This window comes from Eretmochelys imbricata, chromosome 1 (genome assembly GCF_965152235.1).
Source record: "Eretmochelys imbricata isolate rEreImb1 chromosome 1, rEreImb1.hap1, whole genome shotgun sequence".
NCBI lineage: Eukaryota > Metazoa > Chordata > Testudines > Cheloniidae > Eretmochelys > Eretmochelys imbricata.
Window position 1 is genome coordinate 17,060,948 of NC_135572.1, and position 23,221 is coordinate 17,084,168.

Consider the following 23,221-nt stretch of genomic DNA (forward strand, 5'->3'; position numbering starts at 1 on the left):
CGACTCACCGGTGCGGCGCCTCCTGCTGGTCGTCTTGGGAATTAGCTCTTCACCAGCTCCGGAGCGCCCTCTGCAGGCTGGTGGCTCACCTGCCGCTGGCCCCATATCCCTCCGGGACCCTGGTGCCCCAGCAGTACCCCCCTTACTCTGGGTTTCCCCTCCCAGGGGAACCCCCAACCCTCTATCCCCACCTTGTCTCAGTGGCTACTGCCAGTCCTCATCTAGCCCCCGCCACTGTTCCCTCTAAGCTGTATGCATGTACACACAGATCCTAAACCCCACACACGCAGTGAAACACTGCGTGCACAAAAATTTGCACAGAAGAAATTTTTTGCGCACACGGCCTGTTAAAAATTAGAGGGAACATTGGCCCCCGCTCACTGGGGCTGACTGCAGTCTGTTATGGCCAGTCATCATTGTCAAGGGGTTAGGACCTGCTGCCTTTGCCTATCCTTTGGCTGCCCCAGTACCTTTGGTAGGCCTTCAACAAGGCCTGCAGTCTGGGGATTTACCAGGCTCGAGCTCCCCAGCTCCCTTTGCCCTTCCCCAGCACTGCTCTGGTTCAGGTACCTTGCTCCCAGGCAGCTAGCCCTTCCCACTCCAGGGCTAGAGTGAGACTCCCTCAACTCCTGGCCCCCAGCCCTCTTATATGGGCCAGCTGGGCCCTGATTGAGCTGGCCACAGCTGTGGCTGCTTCCCCCAATCAGCCTAGCTTTTCCTAGCTGCAGCCCTCTCCAAGGCTGCTTTTAACCCCTTCAGGGCCTGAGTGCAGTGACCACCCCACTACATACCCACTTTTATAATGGGTTACGCTAACGCCCCCTATACCTCATGCATATGCAATAGAGATTTCAGCCTCTTTTCCTTATCTACTGTGACAAAGTTCCTCTTCTGCCCTGGTGGGTCCTGTGCTTATTGGCAGATTTGCTTACCTCAGAGGTTCACGGCAGCTTTGAGTTTGGCTGCTTCTGCTAGTGGCTCAAACCTGCCGTTCACTCAGCTAACCTCATCACTGGCCAACATGGGAAAAAGGAAGAAGAACAATCCCCGCAGTCTCTGCTAATCCATCATGTGTGTTGGGGAACAGCCCAGAGACCTTCCCCTTTGGTGGAACCCACAGTCCAGGTCGACTCCTCCTGTGTCTGATCAGGAGTCAGGAGGTTTGGGGGGAACCCAGGCCCGCCCTCTACTCCGGGTTCCAGCCCAGGGCCCTGTGGACTGCGCTGTCTAGAGTGCCTCCTGGAACAGCTCCATGACAGCTACAACTCCCTGGGCTACTTCCCCATGGCCTCCTCCCAACACCTTCTGTACCTCATCATAGGACCATCCTCCTGGTGTCTGATAATACTTCTACTCCTTAGTCCTCCAGCAGTACACCTTCTACTCTCAGCTCCTAGTGCCTCTTGCTCCCAGCTCCTCGCACACACACCACAAACTGAAGTGAGGTCCTTTTTAAACTCAGGTGCCCTGATTAGCCAGCCTGCCCTAATTGATTCTAGCAGCTTCTTAATTGGCTCCAGGTGTCCCAATTAGCCTGCCTGCCTGCATTTGTTCCAGCAAGTTCCTTCTGTTTCAAAAAACTGCCCCGTTACCTTACCCAGGGAAAATGGACCTGTTTAATCTGGGGCTAATATATCTGCCTTCTAATACTACACCTGGCAGGGGAGATACCAGGATCACGAAGGCGGTTTTCCCAGGGTGAGGCTCATCCATTGCACTGCAGGTGTGCTGACCCCTGCAATTTCCCCAACTGCGGGAAACTCGACTGCATAATTTGTGGTAGTGGGGGACTGCATTCGTGCTGTCCCCTGGGAAACAAAACAAAACAAAACACTCTCCTGTAGCTATCTGTCCTGACCCTGTCACACCACCCTGCCTCACCCTACTAATATTGGGGGGCTCTTCTCCCATAGGTTACTAGGCCATTAACTTCAAGCTTAGTAGCATGTGCGTTAGTTAGTTACTGTGGCATTATTTTGTGGCTGAACGTCTGCTGATGCTCCTACCATAAAATATCCAAAGCTGGTACAAACTGTTGTCTTGTGATTACCTGTCAGCAGTTCAGCAGCACTGAATGGAGCATTCTGACTGGTGACATCTGTGATACAGGATCACTGCTGTCTTGTGGCACCTTATGATAGACGGTCACTTTCTGGTTAGTTGCTTATGTTAAGTCTTTAGGCCTTAGGGCTCAGTTAGCTTAGTTAAGCTATTGTCCGACAGACTTAAGGCCTGCTAGAAAAACTCCACGGCCCACCTTTGCCACAATAACTGGTTTTCTGCATATAAAAGCCAGGGATGGCATTGGGGGTAGCGAGCAGGACAATTGTCTGGGGCCCCATGCCACAGGGGCCCCCGCGAAGCTACATTGCTCCCACCAAATTTTCCCCTTGGGTGCTCCAGCCCCAGAGCACCCAAGGAGTCGGCGCCTAAGGCGCCACTTTTGGCCAGTTAAATTTAGAAGGCCCTCGTGGAACAACCGGTTCTAAAAGGGCTTCTAAATTTCACAACGGGTTCTAGTGAACTGGTGTGAACCAGCTCCAGCTCACCACTGCCTCTACCCCAATATAACGCGGTCCTCGAGAGACAAAAAATCTCACCGCGTTATAGGTTATATCAAACTTGCTTTGGCCCCCCCATTCCTTGTTCCCTGACCGCCCCCTCCAGAGACCCTTGTCCCTAATCACCCCCAGGATCCTACCCCCTACCCAACCCCCCTGCTCCCTGTCCCCTGACTGCTCCGACCCCTATCAGCACCCCCCGCCCCCTGACAGGCACTCGCTGGCAGCAGCGGGAGGCAGAGCAACGCGGCCCCAGCCCGCTCCACTCTGCCACCTCCCAGCCGCGGCGCTCCACTTCCACCGCCGGTGACTGCAGGGAGGTTGGGGAAAGGACACACTCCTCACTCACCGGCAGCGGGAAGCAGAGCGACGCGGCCCAGCCCGCTCCACTCTGCCACCTCCCAGCCGCGGCGCTCCGCTTCCACCGCCGGTGACTGCAGGGAGGTTGGGGAAAGGACACACTCCTCACTCACCGGCAGCGGGAAGCAGAGTGACGCGGCCCAGCCCGCTCCACTCTGCCACCTCCCAGCCGCGGCGCTCCACTTCCACCGCCGGTGACTGCAGGGAGGTTGGGGAAAGGACACACTCCTCACTCACCGGCAGCGGGAAGCAGAGTGACGCGGCCCAGCCCGCTCCACTCTGCCACCTCCCAGCCGCGGCGCTCCGCTTCCACCGCCGGTGACTGCAGGGAGGTTGGGGAAAGGACACACTCCTCACTCACCGGCAGCGGGAAGCAGAGTGACGCGGCCCAGCCCGCTCCGCTCTGCCACCTCCCAGCCGCGGCGCTCCGCTTCCACCGCCGGTGACTGCAGGGAGGTTGGGGAAAGGACACACTCCTCACTCACCGGCAGCGGGAAGCAGAGCGACGCGGCCCCAGCCTGCTCCGCTTTCCTTGCCCGGGCCCCAGCCGTGTCGCTGGGGTGGGGGGGGTGGGGAAAGGTCCCGCACTCGCCTGCGGCGGGAAGCGGAGCGCCGCGGCTGGGAGCTGGCGGAGCGGAGCAGGCCGGGGCCGGGCTGCTCCGCTTCCACCGCTGCCGGTGAGTGCGGGGGGGATCCCTTCCCCCAAGCCCCCTTCCCCGAGCGACAGGGCTGGGGACGGGGCGAGGGAAGCGGAGCGGGCTGCTCCTGGCCCCCCGCTAATCCCCCGGGCCACTCTGGGACTGCAGGTCCCCCAAAAGTGCCCCCCCACCGCTCCTGCCTCCCAGAGCCTGGGGTGAGGGGGCGGCTACATTGGAAACATCAGCCTCTGGCTACATTCACTCTTCTGTTGATTCTGTCTGTGCCTTCCAAGGGAGTGTGTTCAGGGGCAGATGCCGCTGGGGAAAACCTTGGTAGAGTGGCTCCAATGAAGCTGTGCTGAGGGGCCAGGGATCCCAGAGCTGGTACTGGGCTCCCCGGCGTCTGGGCTAAGAACCACTGGCCGTGCCATGAGGAGGAATTGGGGGCAAATCCGGCGCCCCAGTGGAATAATCCAAGTTAAAACTCCATGAGGGGATGCTGTGGAATCTCTGCCCTCCGAATCCTCTCCCCAGCTGCCATATCCCCAGGAGTGGTAATCCAGACTCATGAAGGTTGCATCCACATAGGTAGCTGAGAGCAGAACTTGACTCCATGGAAGTTCTGACTGTGTAATGACCACAGGATTCGGCCCCGCCTCACTTCCCGAGCTAGAGGCAAGTGATGCAAACCACTCTCTCGTGGGCAGGGGCCTGTGGGCAAAGAGCCGTGGGTTCAGGCCACGTGGCTGCAGAAATGGGCTGCACTCTCCCTCTGCCTCTGCTGCGTAGTTTAAACGTTGCTTGGATTTTTAAGCTTTGCCAACATTTCAAAGTCCTGCAGGGGAACCCCTCCTCCACCCTGTGTACTTGCCGTGGCTGCTCCGGTCCTCCTGGCCTTGCCACGTGTGTTGGACTGACGGGTTAGTAGGTAAAAGATCCATTGCCGTTCAGAACATGCCCCGCTAGGTCCCTGTGACTAGCACCGGGAGCTCAGCTACTGAACGGTCACTGAATATGTTTAACTTTAAAGCCCCTGGGCAGGATGGAAAGTTGTTCCTAAAGGTGCTTATGAGCCAGTAAACAAGCCTAGGACAGCGGGAAGGCGTGGGGCTATTATTAGACCTCACTTGTTCCCTGCTGTGGTGCTATCACCCTGTCCCTCTGTGCAGCCGTTAGCAACCTCGGTGCTGATCTCCCCAAGCTTGAGAAATAGGGGCAGGCAGGTCAATCCCCGGCATTCACAGTAAAATGACTCTGATGGAGTTCCTGGCCTCTGTCGCTTTTTGCACTAAGCTGAGCTCTCGATACCTTTTCAGGAGCCCGTTGCTTCAGGACATGACCTGAGCACATGTGTGTCCTGTAGGGCGACACACTGGTTACCCCGTGAAATCATGCCCTCGAGGGATGACGTTGCGTGGCTGTGTGTCCCTGCTGGGCTGGTGCGAGTTGATGCGACAGTGCAGCCTGGTGCTGTGTTGTCCTAGGATAATAACTATACCTCATGTTTATACAGCACCTTTTATTTCATGCTCCCAAAGTAATTTCCAAATGTTAAGTCCCACAACACCCCTATAAGCAGAGGCCACAGTGAGTCAGCGGCAGAGCTGGGAATAGAAGAACCCAGGAGTCCTGACCCCCAGTCCAGTGCTGCAACCATTACACACACACGCTCGGATCATCTAAATGCAGGACCCCATGATTGTCCTCCAAGGTGGCAGGACAGACCCATGGAAATCAGGCCTATCCCATGCTACTTCTAGAACTGTGGATGTAAATACTTCCAGCCCAGTTGTAGCTTTTAGCCATTGCTCAATGTTGTGGGATGGTTCTGAGTTGTCCCACCCTAGCAGGGACCCTGGCAGGTTTTACCTCTCACAGGGAGCCACTGCCTTCAAGACCTCCACAGCAGCTGTAAGGGGGAGTCCACCCCACCGCTAGACCCCTTCAGTACCATCATGCCTCTGGGCAGAGCCACTTCCTCTGCCCCCTTAAGTGGGGCTAGCAGGAAGTAGCCTTTGTGCTCAGGACGGGATCCTTGCAGAGAGGTTCCCTGTGGCCATCTGCCTCTGCAGCAGCTGGGCACAGCCTGGCCCCTAAGATGGTCTCTCTGAGAGAGCAGGTGGCCCTTGGAGCTATGTCCCTGTGTGTCCTGCTGCCCAGTGCTGTAACTTGGTGGCCTCATTTAAATACAAACAACTGTGCTCTGGCTTGCATGGGAGCGGTTGTCAAGGAGGTTGTCAGGGAGGCTGACATCAGAGATCCCGTCCCTATAGATTATTGTACAGTGGCAGGATCTGTTCCTCATCTGCAAATGAGACAAGAGGGCACCCAGAGGAAACCCTGAGGGCACTTTGCGTCATTGACCCAGGTTGCCTAGCACCGCTGGGACCGGGGAGGGAGAGCCGATTGGCTTCGGATTTGCATTTTCCTAGGATGGCCTCTTGGAGAGTCAAACAGTGCTGAGAACTGAGCCGGGGAGGAGAGAGGCAGAGGCGATGGCTGGCCACGCTTCGGAGCTTGAGTTCCCCTTCGTCCAGGACGTCCAGCTCACCAAATGCATGCGGCTGCGGGCACAGAGTCTCCAGCAGAGGAACGAGCGGCCGCAGGACGGCGAGAAGCTGCTGCGGCCCAACGAGTACATCTACCGGGTGGATTTTGTCCAGCAGCACAATCTGTTCTTCCTGCGCTGGAAGATCCAGATGGAGAAAGCGGGGAAGGTGACGGTGATGGGCACCTCCCAGCACTGGACGCCGGACCTCACCAACCTCATGAACAGGCAGCTGCTGGAGCCAGTGGGCATCTTCTGGAAGCAGCCAGGGACCAAGGAAGTGGAGTGTAACGAGGCGGATGCCCAGGAGTTCGGGGAGAGGCTGATGGAGCTCGCCAAGATCCGCAAGGTGATGTACTTCCTCCTCTCCTTCACCGATGGCCTCGACCCAGCCTACCTCAAGTGCTCTGTAGTGTTCAAAGCCTGATCGATCCCATCCTGGGCAGATCCCACACCTCTTGCCCCCAACCTCTTCATGTTTCCTTCTCTTCGCTTCGATTCAGTGATTGGTCATTTCTTTTAAAGGGACAGCATGACAAAAAAAATGTGCCGTGTTGATTCGCAGCCGGCAGTCATGGTTTGAGAATAGGCAGGTGACTATAACGCTGCCCCGGGTGCTCCCCACTGTGCCAGGAGACTTTCCCCAGCAGGTTGTGTCGTGTGGCTGGATGGATGGAGAGGACGGTTGCTTTAGTAGCCTAGAATGCAGTATTGCATGCTAGTTAATTCAGCTGTGCAAGGTGAGCTGTTTGACTGGCAGCCTGCTGAGATGGGGACAAGCTGACTTGAAAGCTGTGGGCCTGCCCTGATCAAACCTGACCGACTGCCTTACATAGAAGTTAAAGGTCTCGTGGAAATATTAAGGATCTCTACTGCATGTCGTCGTGTGGAGTAAGGAAGGTGACGCAGACCAGCGCTCTGAGCTCCAGTCTCAAGGCCATCATTTTCAAACGTGTCAGGTGATTTTGGATACCCAGCTTTCCAGAGACTTGTTTTCAGAGGAGCTGAACGTCTGCAGCTCACGTTGACCTCAGCTGGATCTGTGGAGCTCAGTACCTCTGAAGATCATGCCCCAGGGAGTCTCGGGGTGCCCCTCACGCCCTCACCTAATGCATCGGAAATCAGTGGCCACTTTTGCAAATTTCAGGCCTGCTGGTCAAACCCCAGTGAGGACTTCAGGATTCGGACCCATGTTAACGTCAGCAGCTCATCTGTTCCCTAGTGCACAGAGAGTAACTCTCACGGTGCATTTGCCTTGCTGTGGTACAAATTGAACTCGGTGACAATGTGCTGCCTGAGGATGTTATGTATTGAAAACAGTTGGAAGATCAATCTGCTGCAGTGTGCCGAGCTAAGAAAGTTATAGGGGCAGAGCAAAGGTTTCTGAGAAGAGTTTAACCCTGTGTAGCTCTGAGCCAGATGTGGGTCTTCTGCAGTGTTCTTCCTTTGTAGAGTACAGTACAGGTGTGTGATCTCTCCAAGCTCACATAGAAATATATTGGTTATTAGTTATTTACCTAGGGCTGTAAGCTTGCCTAGTGCTTTACAAGTGGTAGAATAAGAAACTTCCCTTGCACCAAAGAGCTTACCACCTAAGGGACTGATACTGCTAACGCTTTCTGCCAGGCATAGAGCTTTGTAGGGGGTGTCGTCACATGCACCATGGTCTGGTGTATAGGCTATGTGGGTGGAAGCTGGAGACCTGGGTTCTCTTCACAGCATTACCATTATGCGGGTTGGTGTGTGAACTTGGGCAAGTCACTGAACTGCTCCGTGCCTTAGTTTCCCCTCTGTGAAAGAGGTGATGATATGGACCCTCTTTTGTAAAGCAGTTTAAGAACCACCACTGAAAAGTGCTATGGAAATGCTAAGTACATGCTACTCTTTGTCCCATCGTCCTGAACAGGATTACACCTGAGCGTGTTTGCAGGACAAAGCACTAAGAGTTGTTCCGGGGTATATATTATGTCATTGCATGAAAAACAAACCCACCTCAGCTCAGTTCTCATGCTTTGATCTTACCCAAAGTTCATCCTTATTTTTATAGCTGATATATACAAGCTTCCCTGTGCAGGGGATGGGGAAAGCTCATTTCTTTGCCAAAGAGAGACTCTGAACTGCAAGGCGACCGTGGAAGCAGCTGGAGTGGCAGCCACTGCGTACGCAGCAAAGGTATGGGGCCGGAAGGCAGGCAAATGTGCCTGAGAGTCACGCAAGCTGGTGAGACAACATCAGACACGTGCAGAAGAGAGCTCCCTTAACTTGGTACCAGAGGAACATGGGTCTTTTCAGGAGAAAACAACAACATGGCCGGTGCATTCTTCTGTGCTGTCACTTTTATTTGTTTGGCTCTCTCTGTCTCTGTTTAGAGCCGTTGCCTGAAGAAATGAGGCACCGGGTGATCAGGAATAGCAGTTTTTCCTATTCCCTTTTGTCACAAAACGTAGCAACTTTGGGCCAGATTTTGCTCTGGTATTTTAACAGGAACCTTCCACCGAAACCACCCACACACATCCCAGAGCAGAGTTTGGCTCCTGGCCTGAAATGCCACATGGGCCAATCAGACTGTCCCAGCACTAGCCATTACCGAAATCGCTGTTATGAGTCGTCAGGACACTTGAACAGTAATTCATTGTTTGTGTCTCACCGGCTGTGTCGAGTTCATGCTGCGCTTATCCTGCTGGGTATGTATTTGTGTACAATGGAAAATAAAAGCCCTTAAGGAATGAGGTTGGATGTGTCTCCCTCTGACCTAAAATGCCCTGGTCTTACACACAATAAAGGAGAACCCACACATCTTCACCCCACTTTTAGGTGTCTTCCTCTTCCCCTCCCCCCCCCACACACACACTGAAGAGCTTAAGATCTGTAAAATGTAATAACTTCATTCCTGGAGTGAGCTGTGGAGCTGGATATTTAATTGCTCATGTAGCTGTTGGGTGAGAGAGAGAGTGTTCTGATTCCTCGGTGTATCTCAGATCGACATCACCGTTTGGGGGGAAGGGACATTAGCCAACCTCCATGCCCCTGGAGCAGTACCAGCGTACAGTAGCCGAGGGTCTGGCCTCATTACTGAAACTGACCTTCTGCACAGGGGTGAGCAGAAAGTCCTGAGCACTCTTTTATCCTCAGAAAATGGCTTAAGTGATGCACCAGCCTTTCTGCACAGAGATGGGCTTCACCTGGTTTGTATGTAGGTCTCATGACAGGCACAGCTTGGGTCTTCCTCCTTGGGAGTTGGGGAGGTCCCCAGAGAGAACCCCACTCTTTGCCTCCTGTTAAGGAAATGATGTCTCTGAGTTCTCCCCCCCACAGGACCATTCTTCCCAGTCACAGATGCCTCGTTTCTTAATTGGCATTTACTGTTTTAAAAAAAAAAAACAATTCCCCAAGCTCTCCTGAAAATCAGACTCGGAGCTGTGTGGTTATTGTGCCTCTGTTTTCCTTCGTTGGAGCCCTTTGTCAGTCATCCCCCCCACACTGAGTGTTGCGTCCTTGGAGTCTGGGGGCTCCTTGAATCGAGGCACAGAGATGAGCTCCCACAGCACCCACTCATTCCCACAGTCCTGTCCCAGCCTGCCCTGGGCTCAATGGAAAACCTGGGGTGGATTCTCTGGGGCTGTCTCTTCTCGTGGTTGTTCCAAAGTCGTGGTTAGGAAGAGATGTTACAAGGGCATGAATGGGACCTGGTGGATCAGTGGTGTGTACCCACCATGTTGTGTCCTCCCATGGGATTCTTGTGGGCTATGAGATAAATCAAATCACTTCACAACGTACAAACGCCGTGCAGCCCTGCCCGCACTACATACAACACTGTGCTTTTGTGACCATTGTGTGACTCTCTCACTTGACCCTCTTGTGGCAAATATGGCCTGGGCTGGGCCTTCTCCGCTGTCACCGAGCTGTGTGTACATACCTGCCACCCTGTGCTGGGAGCAGTGCCTCCTGGGAATTCCAGGGGGCTATCCCATGGAGTGGCTTGCATTCTGGGCTGGTATATGACACAGCGAGCCAGGAGGGCTGGCTAAACATGTCTACAACGCACAGAGTAAATGGTGAGCGGGGTGGTGGCCATGCGTCCACGCCTCTGTCAGGATGAACCAGGGCTAGCTGCCCTGGTTACTAAGGAAGTAGAAACCCGGTGGTCTGCAGATCGTGGAGGTGTTTGTAGCGACTCCATGGTTCTGGTTCTCCTGGGATTTGCTCTGAAATCCCTCTGAGCTGCGCTTTAATGACTGAAGTTAGGCTCCAGGTTTGGCATCACAATCTGTGCTGTTTTGTTAGTGAAGTAGCTACCGGTGCTTGCAAGAGGCAACGTTTTAAAATGCTCCTTTTTGAAAGTTTGCCTTATTTCGGTAGCTTTCTCTGGCTGAATAGCTCCAGTCCCCATGAACGCCATGCGTCAAATGCCGGTGCTTATTCTGATAACATCGCACACAGAGACCGTGGAGGCAAAACCGGGCAGCTGGGTGCATGGAGGTGGGTTGTGGGGAGAGATGGGACTCTGTGGAGAGGGGGATGAGCAGGGATGGGGGGCACAGCAGGGGTGGGGTACCCGGCAAGTGGGGGCAGTGACAAGGTTAGCGGGGCACAGTGGGGAAACAGGCTTGTGTGTGGGTGAGGCTGGAGAAGCGGGGGGAGGGTCTGTGGCTGGGCAAGGAGCCTGGAGCAGAGGGAAGGCAAGGGGCCCTGCACCAAACGCCTTGGCGCAGCGCCATAGGAACCAACCAGGCATTGACACGTCAAGAGCCACCGACGCCCCTACTTCCTCGATGCACTGAGGAGATAAGGAAGGGATCCCCATTGTGCTACTTCAAGTGGAAATGCCTTGGCACAGAAGTGCTGGGCTTCCCTCGCTGCCTGCATAACACTGATTTACCCCAACAATCCCTCCTCCCCTCACCTCTGATCATCACACCGTTCTCCCCTCTGTCCTCCTGTGACGGGGTGGGACTCACCACTGCGGTGCCCCCTGCTGGCTGTCCTGGGATCAGCTTTGCTAGCCAGTGCGCCCTCTTCTGGTGGCATCTTGCCACCATCACATCTGCTCCAGGGACCCAGGTCACTCCTAGGACCGCAGCATCCTCTTCGTGACACAGCCCTCTGGCTGCGCCGCACTCTGTGCTCCCCCTTTCTGGGGGAATGTCACAGTCCCTTAGTCCAGCCACTCCTCAATGGCAAGTGGGGACAGCGGGCAGGAGGGAATCCAGGCCAGTCCACTACTCCAGGTCCCAGCCTAGGGACCCTGTAGATAGCTGCTACTTGCAGCGCCCTCTCCAACTCCTCAGTAGATTTCCCTGGGCCACTTCCTCACGGCCCCAGCACCCTCTTTGCCCCTTACCTCAGGGCCTAAGCCAGCAAATCCCTACTACAGCCCCCCAGGAGCTGCCTTTAGCTCCTTTGGTGTCTGCCTACAGCACTGCTCTGTCCAGGGTGCTTGCTGCCTTTAGCCTGCAAAGCAGCCAGTTCTCCTCCATTCTCAAGCTCCAGGGAGTGACTGAAGCTGCAACCCTTCTTATATGGGCCAGCCAAGCCCTGATTGGCTGCTCCTTGTAGCCCCTCTCTGATTGGCTGCCTCCTGTGCAGCCTCCCGAGGGCTCTATTAACCCCTTAGAGCCCAGAGTGGGACAGGTGCCCCATCACACCCCCATACACACCCAGCTTTCCCAACAGCTCCACTTCACCCAATCTCCATTCCCCCAGCACAACAAGTAGACATATTGGGTCACAGTTCAGCCTGCTAGCTTTTCTCAGCCTTGTTCGTATTATTATTATTTATTTTTATTATCGTAGCGCCTAGGAGCCCCAATCATGGACCAGAACTCCATTGTGCCAGGTGCTGTACAAACACAGAACACAGAGACAGCCCCTGCCCCAAAAAGCTGACAGTCTAAGAATAAGGCAAATGTCAACAGATGGGGGGAACAAGGAAACAATAAGACAATACCGGTCAACAAGGCACTATTTCACTACTCCCCTGTATGTAAGTAATGAGCTAAACTAGGAGCCCATCTCCAGTCAGAAATCTCAGCCCCTTGTCGACCATGACGAAGCCCTCTCCACAGTGACCTTTAGATTTGCTGCCCTGCATGAGGAATGGTCACATTTTCTAATCTATATTCACTATTATTAATCTTTTAAAAATAATTAAAACATTTTTCCCTCCAAACTTCTTCTTTAGTATAGCTGTTATAGTAGCAGCTAGGAACCTCTGTCATAGAATCATAGAATATCAGGGTTGGAAGGGACCTCAGGAGGTCATCTAGTCCAACCCCCTGCTCAAAGCAGGACCAATCCCCAACTAAATCATCCCAGCCAGGGCTTTGTCAAGCCTGACCTTAAAAACCTCAAAGGAAGGAGATTCCACCACCTCCCTAGGTAACGCATTCCAGGGTTTCACCGCCCTCCTAGTGAAAAAGTTTTTCCTAATATCCAACCTAAACCTCCCCCACTGCAACTTGAGACCATTCCTCCTTGTTCTGTCATCAGCTACCACTGAGAACAGTCTAGATCCATCCTCTCGGGAGCCCCCTTTCAGGTAGTTGAAAGCAGCTATTAATCCCCCCTCATTCTTCTCTTCCACAGACTAAACAATCCCAGTTCCCTCAGCCTTTCCTCATAAGTCATGTGTTCCAGTCCCCTAATCATTTTTATTGCCCTCTGCTGGACTCTTTCCAATTTTTCCACATCCTTCTTGTAGTGTGGGGCCCAAAACTGGACACAGTACTCAAGATGAGGCCTCACCAATGTCGAATAGAGGGGAACAATCACGTCCCTCGATCTGCTGGCAATGCCCCTATATATATATCCCAAAATGCCATTGGCCTTCTTGGCAACAAGGGCACACTGTTGACTCATATCCAGCTTCTCGTCCACTGTAACCCCTAGGTCCTTTTCTGCCGAACTGCTGCCGAGCCATTCGGTCCCTAGTCTATAGCGGTGCATGGGGTTCTTCCGTCCTAAGTGCAGGACTCTGCACTTGTCCTTGTTGAACCTCATCAGATTTCTTTTGGCCCAATCCTCTAATTGGTCTAGGGCCCTCTGTATCCTATCCCTACCCTCCAGCGTATCTACCACTCCTCCCAGTTTAGTGTCATCTGCAAACTTGCTGAGGGTGCAATCCACACCATCCTCAAGATCATTTATAAAGATATTGAACAAAACTGGCCCAAGGACCGACCCTTGGGGCACTCCACTTGATACCAGCTGCCAACTAGACATGGAGCCATTGATCACTACCCGTTGAGCCCTACAATCTAGCCAACTTTCTGTCCACCTTATAGTCCATTCATCCAGCCCATACTACTTTAACTTGCTGGCAAGAATACTGTGGGAGACCGTGTCAAAAGCTTTGCTAAAGTCAAGGAACAACACATCCACTGCTTTCCCCTCATCCACAGAGCCAGTTATCTCATCATAGAAGGCAATTAGATTAGTCAGGCATGACTTGCCCTTGGTGAATCCATGCTGACTGTTCCTGATCACTTTTCTCTCCTCTAAGTGCTTCAGAATTGATTCCTTGAGGAACTGCTCCATAATTTTTCCAGGGACTGAGGTGAGGCTGACTGGCCCGTAGTTCCCCGGATCCTCCTCCTTCCCTTTTTTAAAGATGGACACTACATTAGCCTTTTTCCGGTCGTCCAGAACTTCCCCCGATCGCCATGAGTTTTCAAAGATAATGGCCAATGGCTCTGCAATCACATCCGCGAACTCCTTTAGCACTCTCGGATGCAGCGCATCCGGCCCCATGGACTTTTGCTCGTCCAGCTTTTCTAAAGAGATCAGGACTCCATTCTGCTAGGTGTGTATAGACGGGTAACAAAGAAGACAGTTTCCTGAAGACAGCTTATGCTCTCCGTGTCAGACAGGAAGCATCAGGTGGAAAGGGGAGAGACAGGAAAGAGGCAAGCAAGGATTGCGTGAAGAGGAGGATGAAGAGACACTAGAACTGGAATTAGCCAAAAAGCAGAAGTCTCAGCTGGCTGCTTTCCTGCCCAGTACCAGCTGGGAATAATCTGTGGTATTAGGACAGAGAGAGGTTTTAAGGCCCCAGTTCAGGAAGACACTTCAGGACTTGCTTAACTTTATGGACATGTTTGAATCGGTTTTGGGACCAATCTTATTTAATCTTTTTATTACTGACCTTGGCACAAAAGGAGGGAGTGTGCTAATAAAGTTTGTGGATGATACAAAGCTGGGAGGTATTGCCAATTTAGAGAAGGACAGGGATATTCTACAGGAGGATCTGGATGACCTTGTACACTGGAGTAATAGTAATAGGATGAAATTTAATAGTGAGAAGTGTAAGGTCACACATTTAGGGATTAATAACAAGAATTTTAGTTATAAGCTAGGGACGCATCAATTAGAAGTAACAGAGGAGGAAAAGGACCTTGGAGTATTGGTTGATCATAGGATGACTATGAGCTGCCAATGTGATATGGCAGTGAAAAAAGCTAATGCGGTCTTGGGATGCATCAGGAGAGGTATTTCCAGTGGGGATAAGGAGGTTTTAGTACCGTTTTACAAGGCACTGGTGAGACCTCACCTGGAATACTGGGTGCAGTTCTGGTCTCCCATGTTTAAGAAGGATGAATTCAAACTGGAACAGGTACAGAGAAGGGCTACTAGGATTTGATCCGAGGAATGGAAAACTTGTCTTATGCAAGGAGACTCAAGGAGCTTGGCTTGTTTAGCCTAACTAAAAGAAGGTTGAGGGGAGATATGATTGCTCTCTATAAATATATCAGAGGGATAAATACCGGAGAGGGAGAAGAATTATTTAAGCTCGGTACCAATGTGGACACAAGAACAAATGGATATAAACTGGCTACCAGGAAATTTAGAGTAGAAATTAGATGAAGGTTTCTAACCATCAGAGGAGTGAAGTTTTGGAATAGCCTTCCAAGGGAAGCCGTGGGGGCAAAAGATCTATCTGGCTTTAAGATTAAACTCGATAAGTTTATGGAGGAGATGGTATGATGGGATAACATGGTTTTGGTAATTAAATATTCATGATAAATAGGTCCAATGGCCTGTGATGGGCTATTAGATGGGGTGAGATCCGAGTTACCCAGGAAAGAATTTTCTGTAGTATCTGGCTGATGAATCTTGCCCATATGCTCAGGGTTTAGCTGATCGCCATATTTGGAGTTGGGAAGGAATTTTCCTCCAGGGCAGATTGGAAGAGGCCCTGGAGGTTTTTCGCCTTCCTCTGTAGCATGGGGCACGGGTCACTTGCTGGAGGATTCTCTGCTCCTTGAAGTCTTTAAACTACGATTTGAGGACTTCAATAGCACAGATATGGGTGTGAGGTTTTTTGCAGGAGTTGGTGGGTAAAATTTTGTGGCCTGCGTTGTGCAGGAGGTCACACTAGATGATCATAATGGTCCCTTCTGACCTAAATATCTATGAATCTATGAATGCGGTCCTTAATAGGGACGCTTTTCTGAATCAAGGCTTAAAAGGAGTGAAGGCAGTGGCTCCATTTACAGTTCCTGTGGCTGTTCCCCCATCTTAATCTGTTTGATGCTTAAATTACGGCTGCTGTGCCCTCATTAGTACTTGTCCCTCCTGCACCCATGGCAGCTAATGGTGCAAATATCGCTGTGTTTCTGACCCTACTTAGCTGTAGCTTCATTAGCTGTGTGTCAATTTCCCCTCTCACCCTCTGTTTCTGTCTGATTGGTTGCTAATGGGCTTTCAAGGTGATAGTGAATGACTTTGCCCTTTTCCAGGTTTCAGAGTAGCAGCCGTGCTAGTCTGAATTTGCAAAAAGAAAAGGAGGACTTGTGGCACCTTAGAGACTAGCAAATTTATTTGAGCATGAGCTTTCATGAGCTACAGCTCACTTCATCGGATGCATGTATCTCACGAAAGCTTATGCTCAAATAAATTGGTTAGTCTCTAAGGTGCCACAAGTCCTCCTTTTCTTTTTGCCCTTTTCCGTGACCACAACTAGTCATTTCTGGTGTTGTTTCTGCCTTCATTTGGTGTTTGCCAGAGGAACTCCTGGGGATTCTCTACAGCAAAGTGAAATTGAAGTCAGCTCCTTGAAGCTTTGTGATTACAGGCTAGAGTTGCTCAGAGTGAATCTACTATAGCTCAGTGTATCCTGTCGCGAGTGATCCTTAACTTTGGTTTGGGCCTCTGTTCCTCCTGAGGAATTGGGGCTATGGGAGCACCCACTTATCGTCTGGAAGAGAGGAAGGCAGTGTGGCCTAATGAGAAGAGCACTGGCCTGGGACTTGGTTGAGCTGGGTGCTAGTCCATCTCTGCCACTGGCCTGCTGGGTGGTCTTGGATAGGACATGTCACCGCCCTGTGCCTCAGTTTCTCCATCTACATATGGGGACAGTGGTGCTGACCTCCTTTGTAAAGTGCTTTGAAATCTATGGATCAGAAGCCCTATATATGGGATTGGTATTTTCATTATTATAATGGCACATTGCAGCACCCCTTCTGTGGAAGGTGTAACCCACAAACTACTTCTAGGTTCATTGCTGGTGCTGCTCTGAGAGGAGGCATGAGCTGGCGCTCTAAGGCATTGGGCGGAGACTTAGGAGATCTAAGTTTTTCTCCCTGCTCTGCCACAGGCTTCCTGTGTGACTTTGGGCAAGTCACATCACCTCTCTGTGCCTCAGTTTCCCCTCCCACCTTCATCGTATCCGCTCTTTAGGGCAGGGTCTGTCTCCCACTGTGTGTATGTACAGCACCTAGCACAAGGGGGATCTTGATTGGAGCCTCTAGGGGACACCACAGTGCTCGAGCTTCTGTCCAGCTAAGCACTGTTCTCTGTGGTTCAGAGCCTGTATCTCAGGTCAAGCCCAGCCCAAGTCAGTTGTGGGCAACAGCCCTCATCACTTAACAGTGGTTCTGGGCCCTGGGTGAAAGGAGTTGGTGGTGTCAGCCTAGGATCCACCTCGCTAACCACTCGGGAATCCATGCAGTGAGACCGAGGACCGAACTGGCTGGGGAGACTTAGCTTAGGGCAGTGCAGAGGCACGTTGGTGAGGCTGCGAGGAGCTGATCTCTGCAGCTCTGACGCTGCTCCTGTTGACGTCTGTGGTGCTGGTCATTTTCACCAGCCTTTCAGAGTAAAGGGCTGTCAGTGGAGATGTTGGGCTCCTGAGATTTCTCGGCAGCTCTTGGACTACGGGCAGGTCTCCTGCTGGGCATGGCTGCTTTAAACTCTGGCTGGGAAGTCACCTGTAAGAAATGGTTTAATGACTCACAGGCCTGCATGAAAAGTGAGTTGATTAACACAATGACCCAATATGACGGTTAATTAGTGTGATCTGCAGTCAGGAGCGAATCGATGGGGAGGTGGGTTTGAGTGCTGTATACTCCGTTGCTGGCAGCTTCCCAGAGGGAGCGCAGATGTCTTCATTGACCCAAACTGTTCCTGGAAATCTCAAATCCCTCATTCTCAGGGCTCTCTCTGTTCAGTCTATTGATCAGAACCACTTCAGGGAGCGAGCTGGCTTTTGAAAGGAGTTTATGGAAATTAGGCAGGACGTGGTACTGCAGCGAGCTATGCTGGCAGGGTGTTGTACGGCAGTCAGCTATACTCCTCGGGGATGGTACTGCGGCAGAAGCTCGTGGGGTATGGTACTGCAGCGCGGGACGCTGGCGGGGTGTTGAACTGCAGCCAGCTGCGCTGGCGGGGTCCGGCACGAAAGGCATAATGAATATCTTGATGTATCTTTAACTATCAGGAATGGTAAAGGCCAAGATATGGATGGCACCCGCAGTAGCATGGAAAATAAAATGAATTCTGTGGAGAGGGTCGTTGCTAAGGGCCACAGCTTCAGGCTGGCACCTGGAGCAAATAGCTAGGCTGAGTCGATGTCCGGGGCGAGGGAGGAATCTTCCCACACAAGCACCCAGTGTGTGCTGTGGCTGCGGGCTGCTCTGTGGAGGCTTTGGTGCTACTTAGGTTCCTCCCTTCCCTGCCACAAAGGGAGAGCCCAGCTTTCCCAGGGCATAACTAGAGAACATCCTTATTTAGGGCATGTCTCCATGGGACATTATGCAGGTTGTGAGCTCCCTTTGTAAGTCGTCTGTGAGGTAAGGGGTGAATGTGAACGGGGACATTCTCGTTCAGACCTGGGGCGCCTTTTTCCAGTTTAGCTGATGTGACTTTGGAAGAGGGTTAAGTAAATAAATCCACAAAACAAGGCTCTTGCTGGGTTTAGCTTCCAAGAGAAGGTTTGATGCCGCACTGGAGTTTTGTGGGGGGTATTTTCCAGCCCGCCTGCTGGGCTGTTTGGGCTTCAGCTGAATCGTCACATGGGGGTTCAGTTCAGAGTAGGTCACCCTCTCTTTCTCCCAGGCCAACTCAGAGGCGCGTTGGGTGCCTGCCTGGCCAGGCCCATCCACTCTCTTTAGCAATTCCTGTGCTACATGCATAAGCGTCACTAACAATCTTGTTTCAGGCCTGGTGATGATCAGAGGAAATTGTACTTCAAACTGGGGAGTTCTGAGGTCTCCTCTAGTGCTGTCCCTTATTAAGAGGTTGCCTGCAGCGACACTGTTTCCTCGCAGAGTATTTTCTGCCTCTTTGTTGGCAGCAAAACCAGTGGAATTACACTGGATGCTGGGGGCTTCAGTGTTTGTCCCCTCAGTGACCTCAGATCACATATGATCAGGGTACAAGTCGGAGCTGCCTGCACCACAAGGCCTAGCTGGGGTCTGAACTCCAGACAGGCCATCACCAACTCAAATGTCATCACCCGTTGGAAGGATTTTGCATTTGGAATTGAGCCGACGGGTAACATCTGTCTCTGCTGTAGCAGTGCTGGGGCTTCAGGGCTAATGGCAGTCTGAGCTGGTGGAGTTCACCCAATCAAGTCAGTCTGTTGTCCAGTTTTACCCTATACTTGGGCTCGGCTTAACTGACAGTACAAATAATAATGCCTCGGCCTAAGCTTTCTCCCCTATCTTGACTGTCCCCTACAGAATCTCTTCTGGCCTAGTGCCTACAGTCCCCACTTCTCCAATACCTGGTGAGTGAATAAGCTGACCGTGGGGTCCTAGCACCTGCTCTCAAGGTGGATCATGAGATGAATTCTGCTGCTCTGTTGCAGCCAGTAATGTCCGCACCTAGGACTCGGACACAGAGGGTCCGATTCTCCTCTCACCTCCCCTAATGTAAATCAGCACTAAAGTCAACAGGTCACACCAGAGTCATGCCCAGCGGGACCTAAGAAGGTGCCATTTTTTTACAGCCACCTATGTCAATGTAACTGCATTTCAATCCGTTTCGTGTTAAACTGCTGCAGGCCCCGTACACCAGTCAGGCGTGTTTGCCGGGTGCTTTGCCCTTCCTCTGAAGCCACTGTCATTGGCCAATAGCGGAGATGGGATATTGGGATAGGAGAACCATTGAAGCAGACCCCCCTCCCCCTCCCAATTTCTAACAGGCTACACGACACTCTAATATTCCCTGATTAGTGCTGGTGCATTAGTGCTGGAGGCAGGAGTTTCTTTTCCAGGACAAGTGAATAATCCATTGTTCCCCCAACTCACACAGGTCATCCCAGACTGGAAGGAACAGGAGTGGAATGCCGAAAAACCAGAGAACTACGCCGGGATTTTCCACTTCCAGTTCTGGCGATTCGGTGACTGGGTGGACGTGGTGATAGACGACCGCCTGCCGACACTTCACAATCAGCTCATCTACTGCCACTCCAACTCCAAGAACGAGTTTTGGTGCGCGCTGGTGGAGAAGGCCTATGCCAAGTAGGTATACGAGCCGGAGCCATCGAGGCTGAACTGCAGCCCTGCCTGGTGCTCTGTGTACTTAGCTCTGTGGGAAGCAGTATGGCCTAGTGGACAGAGCACTGGCCTGGGACTTGGAAGCCCTAGGTTTGAGTCCTGGCTCTGCCACAGGCCTGTTGGTGGACTTTGGTAAGTCCTTTTCTGTGCCCCTGTTTGTCCCATCAGTAAAATGGGAATGATAATACTGACCTGCTTTGTCAAGTGCTTTGAGATCTGCAGATGACAAATGCCGTATAAATAGGGTAGCCAACTTTCTAATTTCTGAAAACCAGACTTCCCTGCCCCACCTAGTCCCCTGAGGCCCCATCCACTGCCCCGCCTCTTCTCCTGAGGTCCACCCCTTTGCCCACCTCTTCCCCCGAGGCCCTGCCCCGGCTTGCTCCTGTCGCATCACTCACTGCTCTCCTCCCTCCTGCTCTCCTGTGACTAGAGCCTCTCCACCTTCCTTCCTCCTGCTTTCTCCCCCAGGTGGGCTCCCTCTGCTCCGGAGCTGGGACAGGAGCTGCAGCCAGATGAGGATCCTGCAGCCTGCCTGCCCGCCCATGAGATGGAGATAGGAGGCGGCCCCGGCTGAGCAGGGACTGGCACGGGTTGATGAGCCAACGCCTCCCCCACAATGCCTGCAGCCCGCAGTAATCAGACTTTTGGTGTCCAGTCAGTACATCTGACCGGACACTGCCAGGTCCCCTTTTGACCTGCCTTTCCGGTCAAAAACTGGACACCTGAAAACCCTATGTATAAAAGCTAGGTATGGTTATTATTGATCATGAGTCCTTACTTTGTAAAGTTCTGTATCTATCCCTGGCGAAGGGAGGCACTGGCAAACCTTTTCCTTACAGGTCAAGGGTGATTGTCATCTTCCCTGGAGTGGATGAGCTTGCTAAAAGTTTGGAACTATTTTAATGGACCATCACATTTAGTGGAACCTAGTAGAGTCCCTCTGAATTTCAGAAAGGGGTGGGGAGCATTTTGCAGTCAAGCCCCCACTGCATTTTGCAGTCAAGCCCCCACCCTTCCCAGTTCTGGTTCCAGGTTAGATCTAAAAAAGTGAGCAGGGGGTTGTTTGCCGTGATAGCCTTGAATGCAGCCAAAATCTCAGGAGAACTGCTGATCTCATGACACTGTCAAGATGGCAGCATCCTCGTCGGCTCCGCTGTGACAAATCCAAACCTGGGAACTAGCCCTAACGTGGCCTTGCACTGAATCCGAGCCGCATGCTAATTCTGATCGGGACCCACTGCAGGCACCCCTCCTGCAGTGAATATGGGGGCTCCCAGCACTCAGAGGGAGTCTGGATGGTGCTGAAAGCAGCTGGTGCAGGATGTGTGCTACTGCTCCCCGTCCTGCTCTCCCCACCTCCCGGAAATCACCTTGAAGCTCCTGCAACTGCTGATTGCGCCTGCTGGCCCCAAGTGGCCCAAGGCCTAGAGATGCTTTTTACTATTCAATCCTTTTCCCCACTGCTGCTGGCTCCATCCCTCTCTCCCAGCATGGACTCCCATCCTCCCCGCCCCCCTGCTCCTCATCTCACTCTCCTGATGCCCTCTCCACCTGGCCATCCAACCTCTCCCTGCCAGTTCTTGTCCCCCCGTGTCATGTAGGGAGCTTACAAGGTGAATCGAGGAGGATTTGCAGCATCTGAGAAGGCAGGACTCCTAAGCAAGCCCACCGGCTCGACTCTCCACCCAGAAGCCCTTTCTCTGGCTGCCCTGCTCCTGACCCCACCTCTAAAGCCTTAAAACAGCCCCATTCCAGGCAACGCCCAACTAGAAATGTTTCCAGAGGGTAAAACTCACTTTGTTCTTCCTGCCATAACGATGGGGTCTCTGTTTAAATGCAATTGGCAGCTAGCTAATCACTGCAGCTGGTTGATTCCTGCCTGTTGGAACATGTATATAAAACACCCCCGTAGGTGCATGGCAGTGGAGAGGTACAGGTGAGGCCTCCATGCAAGGTTGCAAACCAGAGCAGAGCCTTTACATCCCCTGGAGTTTGCCCAAACACACTTAGCCCAAAGTTTTTGCCCCTAATTTTTGCCATCAGTGTAATGGTTTCTCCCTTGAATAGAGAGTGAGTTCATCATTAGCAGAGGCCTCAGTTCTGTCCACATCTGCACTCTGCATCGGTATCACTCCTTTGGCTTTGGCCATTACTCCTGCTGCACACCAGTGTAAGTGAGATCAAACTCAGGCCCAGAAGCTCCAGTTTCCTGGGCTCTAACAGCTCCTTTTAGCTGGGAGGCATGACACTAGCCCAGAGACCTGGAGACTTCGGGCTTAGACACAAGATGAAAACTACTGTCTCCGCACCACACCCACTCCCATTTCCCAGACACAGATGGTTACCAGCCTCTTCATTCTGGCTAAGAAGGAAACAGCAGCCCACTCTCCCAATAGCCTCCTGGCTCTCCCATTAGGGGACTTGTTAACATAGAGGCCGGGAAGTCTATTCTTCTTACTGCCACCTTAAGTTAACGTCATCTCCGCCATCTGCTCAAAACTTGCCCAGCTACAGGATCCAAGTCATTTGGGGGCTGGAGCGTCCTGGAGTGCCCCAGCACTGTGAATTCTGACGCTGTCACCTGTCCACTGGCCCCGCTACTGAATATTTCCCACCTTGGTATCAGTGGCGTAGCTAGGACAGGAAAACTGGGTGGGCGGCAGTGACATGGGGGCTACCTCCCCCCATGGTACCGGAGGTGGATTACGAATTTGTGGGGCCCTGGGCCAGGACAAGTGGGGGCCCCTCCCCACCCCTTCCGCCTGCAGTGGCCCCCGTGCTCCTGTCAGGAAATGAAGCCAGGCGTGAGGGCTTGCCCTGCTCCACCTGCCTGGCGCTCCTGCCAGGGAGCAGGGTCTGGGCGTGCGGGCTTGCCTCACTCCTCAGCAGGAGCGGTAGGTGGAGTGGGGCAAGCCGCTGCACCCCCGCCCTGCTCCCCTGGTGCGGGGCGCCCATTTTTCCAGGGCCCCACAATTGGCCAGGGCCCTGGGGCATGGCCCGTTGGCCCAGTGGCTAATCTACCACTGGCTCAGACCCCTAGCTGGGGCTGGAGATCGGGACAGCAGCGTGTGATACCGGCAGGAGAGGGACCCGACTGGACACTCAGCCAGGGTCCAGGAGTCCCAGCCTGTGGATTTGGGGGGCTCCGGCCCTGATATGGGTGGCCTGGATGCTAAGTGGGTGGGCCACGGCTCACTCATGGCTACGCCCCTGCTTGGTATGAAAACGAAATGCTTCCCCCGGGGCCTGTTGAAATGCTAGCCGTAAACCTCCTCTAGCAGTGTGCCTCATCACAAGCTCAGAACTGAGGACTGGTTCATCCCAATACTTTGT

The 23,221-nt window shown here is 52.8% G+C and overlaps 2 protein-coding genes and 1 non-coding gene across 4 annotated transcripts in view; all 3 read left to right on the forward strand.

Moving 5' to 3' along the window:
- CAPN5 (calpain 5) overlaps positions 1–23,221 on the forward strand; it is a 133,264-nt gene that overhangs the window by 78,019 nt on the left and 32,024 nt on the right. For both annotated transcript variants that reach the window (XM_077807092.1, XM_077807099.1), the window contains one exon: positions 19,641–19,849. In XM_077807092.1, coding sequence (XP_077663218.1) covers positions 19,641–19,849 — 209 coding nt within the window. The remainder of the gene's footprint in view (positions 1–19,640; positions 19,850–23,221) is intronic.
- On the forward strand, positions 1,647–1,811 carry LOC144259746 (U1 spliceosomal RNA). The gene has a single exon (XR_013344892.1). It is a non-coding gene; the product is annotated as a U1 spliceosomal RNA (small nuclear RNA).
- On the forward strand, positions 6,055–6,534 carry OMP (olfactory marker protein). The gene has a single exon (XM_077841915.1). It carries the CDS (start codon positions 6,055–6,057, stop codon positions 6,532–6,534), a length of 480 nt encoding a protein of 159 aa, XP_077698041.1.